The sequence below is a fragment of the Nannospalax galili genome, unplaced genomic scaffold, assembly GCF_000622305.1.
Source record: "Nannospalax galili isolate Female #2095 unplaced genomic scaffold, S.galili_v1.0 scaffold613, whole genome shotgun sequence".
In the NCBI taxonomy this organism is placed as follows: Eukaryota; Metazoa; Chordata; class Mammalia; order Rodentia; family Spalacidae; genus Nannospalax; species Nannospalax galili.
Window position 1 is genome coordinate 1,230,190 of NW_008332065.1, and position 8,004 is coordinate 1,238,193.

At 36.3% G+C, this 8,004-nt stretch overlaps 1 protein-coding gene across 3 annotated transcripts in view; it reads left to right on the plus strand.

The window, feature by feature from the left end:
• The window catches only part of Phip (pleckstrin homology domain interacting protein), a 154,632-nt gene that overhangs the window by 80,042 nt on the left and 66,586 nt on the right, over positions 1-8,004 (plus strand). For all 3 annotated transcript variants that reach the window (XM_008827171.3, XM_017796638.2, XM_029560662.1), the window contains 3 exons: positions 119-344; positions 4,534-4,671; positions 5,359-5,542. In XM_008827171.3, the coding sequence (XP_008825393.1) occupies positions 119-344; positions 4,534-4,671; positions 5,359-5,542 (548 nt within the window). The remainder of the gene's footprint in view (positions 1-118; positions 345-4,533; positions 4,672-5,358; positions 5,543-8,004) is intronic.

The window sequence follows — 8,004 nt, forward strand, 5'->3', positions numbered from 1 at the left end:
ACTATGTTAAACATTTTTTTCATCTAAAATATTATGACAAAATTGGTTTAATCTTGATATAGTCTTATATAACCAACTATGTGGTGATACAGTATTTTATGAATCTTTCTTTTTACAGATAGCAGATCAGATGTTTTTCCATAGTGATTATCGACCTCTTATCCGTGATGCCAATAATTTTGTACTAGATGAACAGACTCAGCAAGCACCTCATCTCATGCCTCCCCCTTTTTTGGTTGACGTTGATGGAAATCCTCATCCATCAAGATACCAGAGATTAGTTCCTGGTCGTGAAAATTGCCGGGAGGAGCAGCTCATCCCTCAAATGGGAGTAACTTCCTCAGGTAGGGACTCATTTTCAAAGAAATCAAGTTTTCCACTAACATTCTAAAGAATTACTAAATTGTAGACTTTGTTTTCTCATGTTTATAAAACATTACAAATTTAAAGCAGTAATTTTGGTCAGTTTCTAACCTCAGGAAGCCAACAGGATCATCTGTGTATTTAATTTATTGTTTGAGCCATGTTTGTTAAGGCTCCTTTTCTGGCCTTGACCTGCTAAGCCTTGACTGAGACTCCATAGAGAATTAAACATGATCCATACTGTCAAAAACTGAGTTACAAAGGCTAATAAACACAGGTACGAGAAAATACATAGTTGAGTTTGTGATGGCTATTGTTAAAAGGAATCATAATAGTATGTAAAAGAAGCAAAAACTAAATTGACTATTCACATTGAAGAGTGTTTTAACTGATCAACCTTTAAAGGTTTATGAGAAGAGAGGGCTGACAATGCTAAGAGCTGTTTCTGTGAAGTCAAATGAGCTGAAGACGTGAATGGTAGTTAAAATGTAGACTAGGTATGTAACCTCTTCCCGTATTTGACAAGTATAACACTGATTTATTGACAGAAGATAAGACTATATCAAGATTAAACCAATTTTGTCATAATATTTTAGATGAAAAAAATGTTTAACATGGTTGAGGTTTTGCAATGTAGTGTAATGGATAAAACGTGTATATGGATAGGGGTCAAGTGAGCCATGAAGGTAGATTTTGTAAACTGCATGGTAGATTTTGTAAACTGCATGGAGGAACCAACTATGTGGTGATACAGCAAGCTCATCTTGTTCTCTTAAGGATTCAGTATGGAATTACGATGAAGATGTACATATTGGATAGAAAATGCTGGTCTTGTAATTAAACATGGTCAGTTTGAATGCAGCATGAAGAAAAAACATCAGAAGAATTACCTCCACTTTCTTACAGGGTAGATTTGAGTATCTGATATGTAAAACTAATGTTGTTTAGACATTTAGAGTCCAAAACCAGCTACTGGTTGAAACGTCTAATGCAATACTCAGATTCAAGAAGTCTCAGTATTGGAGAAGTGCTGGTATAGGACCAAAACTAAGAAAAATGTGTGCAAGGGCCAAAGAGATGGCTCAGTTGTTAGAGCACTGGCTGCTTTTGCAGAGAGGACCTGGATTCACTTCCCAGCACCGACATGGTGGGTAACAACACCTGTAACTCCAGTTCCAAGGGATCTGACTCCCTCTTCTACCACTGCAGGTATTGCATAACTGCGCCTACATACAGACAGACAATACACTCATACACATTAAATAAAAATGAGTACTGTTTTCAGAAAAGAAAAATGTGTGCAGTCTCTTGGAGTGCAACTGGCACTGGATTTTGTCCAGGTCTCAATAGTTACCTTAGCTAGGGTTTCAGGTACAGGAAAATAAAGGAAAAGTCTCACTTACGTTATTAAAATTAATATTATTGATAATTAATTATGATTGTTACTTTTATTTACTTAATGGCTTACATGAAGATTTCATAGATAGCATTTAATCATTCTCTCCTAAAAGTTTAGAAAACAGAAATTTAACAGTTGTGTCTTATAAATCACAGATTCTTAACCTAGGTCTCACTCTTGCTGCTTTTAGAGGTAGATATATTTCTCCACTGACACAATACGTAACGGAAATGACTTATAGGAGGAAATCTTAAGGCTTACAGTTTCAGCAGTCATAACCCATGTTATCATGGGAAAGGTAAAATGGAGCAGCTTGGTGGTGGTTTCTCATGATGACATACAGGAAGCAGAGAAAGCTGTACTAAGCCAGGGGTAGGTATAACCTTCAGAAGTCAACCTGTAGTACCTACCATTTCCAGCCAGGCTTCACATTCTAAAGGGTCCACAGATTTCAAAATAGTACCACAGATTAGAAACTAAGCTTTCAAAATTCAAGCCTATGGGAAGCACTCCAGATTTAAAGCATAACAGAATTATAAAATGACTTGATATTGAAAGTGAAATAAATTTTTATGCTGGGCCACAGAGAACATTTAGCAGTAATTACGACTTCTTAGTGAGTCATTAAAATTTTCATTTTTCTAGTTCACAGAATTCACAATAAAAAATCTTTTCTGTTATTACTTTAGAATTCTCTGTTACATAGAGTTAGCACACAAATGGAAAAAAAAAGCGTTTTAGAAAAAAAGTTAGCATCGTTACAAACTGTAGATTTAGATTTATGATAATTTATTTGATAAATCTTGTAATACTGGTTAAAATAAAGGTGTAGGCTATTGTAGTGAGTTGATTTGAGTAGAGTTTTGTTATGTTGATACTTAAATATAATTTCTTTTTCAGTTGGGAACTTAAGTGAGCAATATCAAATTGCTCTTCAGTATTCAAATATGCTCTAACAGCAAGTAGGGAATTTGCAGATTTTTTTTACTTTACCTCCATCTGCCTTTTCTGCTTTTTGTCTTTGTGACCTTGTAAAGTTTTGTCCTATTTACAGATATCTCATGTACAATAACATATACTTACTAAATTTTTCTTTCCTTAGATCTTTCTAATTACTACTTCATTCAGAATATTACTTGTGTGTTCTTTTCATAATTTCAGTGTGCCCTAAAATTCTGACCTGATCAAGTCTGGTTACCTATACACCTACCTCATGTTAATTATTTCGTCTATTTCACAGCAGTAGTTTTCCATAAATCTTATTATGTCTTACTTGTATTCAGTCTTCAAGATTAAACTTTTTTTTTTTTTTTTTTTTTTTTTTTTTTTTTTTTTTTTTTCTGTAGCCCCAGCTGTCCTGGAACTCACTATGTGGACAAGGCTGGCCTTAAACCACGGAGATCCGCCTGCCTCTGCCTTCCAAGTGCTGGGACTACAGGCGTGCGCCACCACGCCCAGCAAGAAAAATTATTATTATATGTGTGGGGGTGTTATTTGTGGAAGCTTGTGTTGGATCCCTCTGGAACTGGAATTAGAGGCGATTGTGACCTGCCTCTGCCTAATGTGGGTGCTTGGAACCTAACTCGGGTCCTCTGCAAGAGTAGTACACACTCTTAACTGCTGAGCCATCCTGCCAGCCCCAAGACTGAACAATTTTATGTACCTCAATTTGTTCTAGATTTTGAGACTATTAGGATAGTACATGCTTTTGAGAAACTAGCTTATTATTTATTTGCCTGAATACTAAGATAAATGAAAATTGATACAGGCCTGAGAGGGCCAAGTAGTTCATTCCATGTATGTATGTGTGTGTGTGTGTGTGTGTGTGTGTGTGTGTATGTGTATGTGTATGTGTATGTGTATATATATATATATTTTTTTTTTTTTAATGTCTTATTTTTTATTTTATGTGTATGAGTGTACTTCCTGCATATGTGTAAGTGTACCTGTGTATGCAGTGCCCATGGTAGTCAGAAGAGGGTATTGGATCCCCTGGAACTGGAGTTAACAAATGGTTGGTAGCTGCCATGTGGATGCTGGGAATAGAAGCCTGGTCCTCTGCAAGAGCAGTCAGTGCTCTTAATCACTGAGCCATCTCTTCAGCCCTGTTCATTCTTTTTTCAGGATAGTTTAAAAAACTTTCACAGAGGAAATAAGGTATCATTTTAGTTGGGTCCTTTGGAAGTTGGATCGGTTTCGAAGGATGAGTTGGAATTTCATTGTGTTTATCTATTTTTAAAATTTCCAAAGCGAGAAGAAGAAATGTTTTTCTATGACTGGCATGGGTAAGAGTTGATAATAGAAAGTTAAATATACCAAGTTTTTTCCATGTCTCCCAAGCCTTTGGATCTATAGTTGACTACTAATCTGAAGTGTTTTTTAAATTCTTCTTGTGCCTAATTCAAGTCTCAGCACAAATGCTGCCTTCTCAGAGGGCTGAGCTGACATCTGACTTGCCATCTGTATCTATGTCTCTCTTCCTGCCCACTTTCTCTTATCACCTTATTTTTTCATCTTTGATAATCTTCATTTACCTATAGCTTTATTGTTTTCTTGCCCCAATCAGAATGAGGCTCCTCTGTAGGACAATGATCTTCAGGTTGCTAATTCATCACGAGATTCCCAGTACCTGGCATAGTTCCTAGCACCCTAACCCTAGCACAGGGAATTTGTTGAATTTTTAAAGTGGATAATGAGAAATTATGGTGTAAGTGATTTAATTACAGACTTCTGTGAAGCTGCTGAGTAGCATTTTCTGTGATACTACCTAGGATTAAATCAAGTTTTAAGCCAACAAGCAAACCAGGAAATCAGTCCCCTGGACAGCATGATTCAAAGACTGCAACAAGAGCAGGATCTGAGACGTTCCGGTGAAGCAGGTATCAGTAATGCCATCCGTTTAAGTAGAGGTAAGCAGAGGTTACATTTTTAAAACATGAAACCACCCAAATCCTCAACACATAGACATGATTAAACAGTAAAAAGTGAAACAGATTACCAGAATGATTTTATTATGAGACTTTAAATTATAGAAAACTTTTCAATGAGTACTTTCTTCCAAATTTCCTGTGGTAAACATTAGAAAGAAATTAGATTTCCTACCACTCCCCCAGCATTGGGGGTGGAAGCCAGGTCTTTCCACATACTGGTCACTGACCTTCCCCATAAGCTAAGGCTCTAGCATAGAAAAGCATTTAAAAGCAAACATATTAAATAATGAAATATAAAGCCACATTTTTAATTAGTGCACCATTTATTCGTTGTATATTTACTGTTTAAAAGTTAAATTGTGAACCATAAATGTCTTTAGGTTTGAGTTTTGAATGTTCCTAAAGGACAATTTTTTAAAGTAATGATTTTGTACTTGAATTACTTGACTTCAGCCCTCCATAATAATGATTCATTAATTTATCTAATCAGTTAAATACCCACTTTTTTAGAAATTAAACTTTTACCTATGGTTTTGTTCCTAGTATGGTAATTGAGTTATTTGTCATTATAGGGAGCTTTGTGTGGAAGGTCATGTAGTTTTGGACTGTGAACTACTGGAGATGAGTGTCCAAATAGGCATTACCATACTAAGTTTTTCTATTTAGGTTCTGTTAGTTCCACCTCCGAGGTTCATTCCCCACCAAACATAGGATTGAGGCGTAGTGGGCAGATTGAAGGTGTACGGCAAATGCACAGCAACGCTCCAAGAAGTGAAATAGCCACAGAACGAGATCTTGTTGCTTGGAGTCGAAGGGTGGTGGTACCTGAACTGTCAGCTGGTGTAGCCAGGTAAGGGGAATTACTGATTTGTATTTACCATAATTGCTTGTGTTCACATTGAATTATATTGAAAATACCTGTTCAGCCTTAGATTTCTTTTAAATTTGTATGGAAAGCTAGTCTTTTTGAGTTGTTCATGACTGCCGAAACACGAATTTTCTAGGTAAGTTCTTTTCTAGGATGATTCATGTATGAGAGGGAGATGTATTGAGATAAAAGTCAATTTGATTGACTAAGTAGATTTTGTTGAGTAGCAGATACAAATCTTATTTGTATGTGTGTGTGCGTGTGTGTATGTGTTTAGCCTAGAGTTCAATGGCGGTTGTCTTCCACTTGATTTTTTTATTTTTTTATTTTTTATTTTTTGAGACAGGGTCTCTCACTAGACCTGGAGCACATTGATTGGCTAGATTGGCTTGGCAGTGAACTCTAGGGATTGACCTGTGTGATAAGTTCTCTCTCATACCTCTAGCACTGGAGTTACTGATGCACCAGAGCTGTTGCATCTGGTTTTTACATGGGCTTGGGGAATCCAAACTCAGGTTTTCATGTTTGTGCAATAAGCATTTTACCCACTGAGACATCTAAATAAATATGGCTTATTTAGAAGCATAAAGAAGATGTGCTTCTTATTGGTGAATACATAAATATTTTGTATTTGAAAATTTTTTATTTTTAATGTATATATATGATTTAAACAAACCTGATATTTTCTACAGTATTTTATAAAGTATTTGTGTGTCTGTGTATATGTATGGAGATCAGGGGATAACCTCTGGGAATTTATTTTATTTTTCTACCATGTGGTTTCTGGGGCTTGAACTCTTGGTCACCACTCTTGAGTGCTGGTCCTCTGGGTGGCTTAAGGTGGCTGGAACAGAAGCAGCAGAAGCTAAGCTCTCACAGCATCACGCAGGCACAGGAAGCAAGAGGGCAACAGATCTGGCAAGGCGTAAGAATTCTCTTAGCCCACCCCCAGTGACATGCTTCCTCCAGGATAGCCACACCTTCTAAAACCTCCCAAAAGAGCACCATCATTTGGGGACAAAATGTTGAAACACTTGGAACGTATGGGGAACATTTTCATTCAAACTGCCACACAATTCTAATATCTGACAAAATAGCCTTTAAACTAAAACTAATCAGAAGAGATGAAGAGGGCCACTTCATTCTGATCAAAGGAACAATAAACCAAGTAGATATTATAATCATGAACATATATTCACCAAACTCTGGTGCACCCAACTTTATAAAAACAATACTACAGGACTTTAAGACCCAGATTGATCCCAACTCATTAATAGTAGGGGATTTCAATACCTTACTGTCTCCATTAGATAGGTCAACAGGGCAGAGAGTTAACAGCTATCTGAATTAAACAATATCGTATATCAAATGGACCTAACAGACATCTACCGAGTATTCCACCCAAGAACCAAAGGACATACTTTCTACTCAGTGTCCCATGGAACCTTCTCCAAAATTGACCATATACTGGGGCACAAAACAAACCTCAACAAATACAAAGAGATTGAAATAATTCCATGCATTCTATCAGACCACAATGCAATAAAACTTACGATCAACATCGGAAGAAGCCCTAATCACCACATGAACACATGGATATTAAACAACACACTCCTGAATGATGAATGGGTCAAAAGAGAAATTAAGAAAGAAATAAAAGTATTCGTGGAACTAAATGAAAAGGATAATACGACATGACAAAATCTCTGGGACACGCTGAAGGCTGTCCTTAGAGGGAAGTTTATAGCTCTAAGTGCCTGCATCAAAAAATCGGAAAGAACACAAATAAATGACTTAATAAATGCAACTCAAGACACTTGAAAAGCAACAACAGATGAAACCCAAACCCAGCAGACAAGAAGAAATAACAAATATCACTGCAGAAATTAATGAAATCGAAACAAAACAATACAAAGAGTCAACGAATCCAAGAGCTGGTTCTTTGAAAAGATAAACAAGATTGACAGACCACTAGCCCAGTTAACCAAAAGAAAGAAAGAGGACCTCCAAATCAACAAAATCATAGATGAAAGAGGAAACATCACAACAGATGCCAGAAAGATACAGAACATTAAAAGGAATACTTTAACGACCTATATGCTACTAAGTATGAAAACCTAAAAGAAATGGACGGATATCTAAAGGCATGGGAACCACCAAAACTAAACCAAGAAGAGATTAACAGCTTAAACAGACTCATAACACAAAAAGAAACTGAAATATTAATACAAAACCTCCTGACTAAAAAAAGCCCTGGACCAGATGGATTTACAGCAGAATTCTATCAGACATTTAAAGATCTTCATCCAATACCCCTTAATTTATTCAAAAAGATAGAAATGGAGAACTTGCAAATTCTTTCTGTGAAGCCAGCATCACTCTAATACCAAAGCCAGGTAAAGATACAACCAAAAAAGAAAACTATAGACCCACTCTGCATAAAC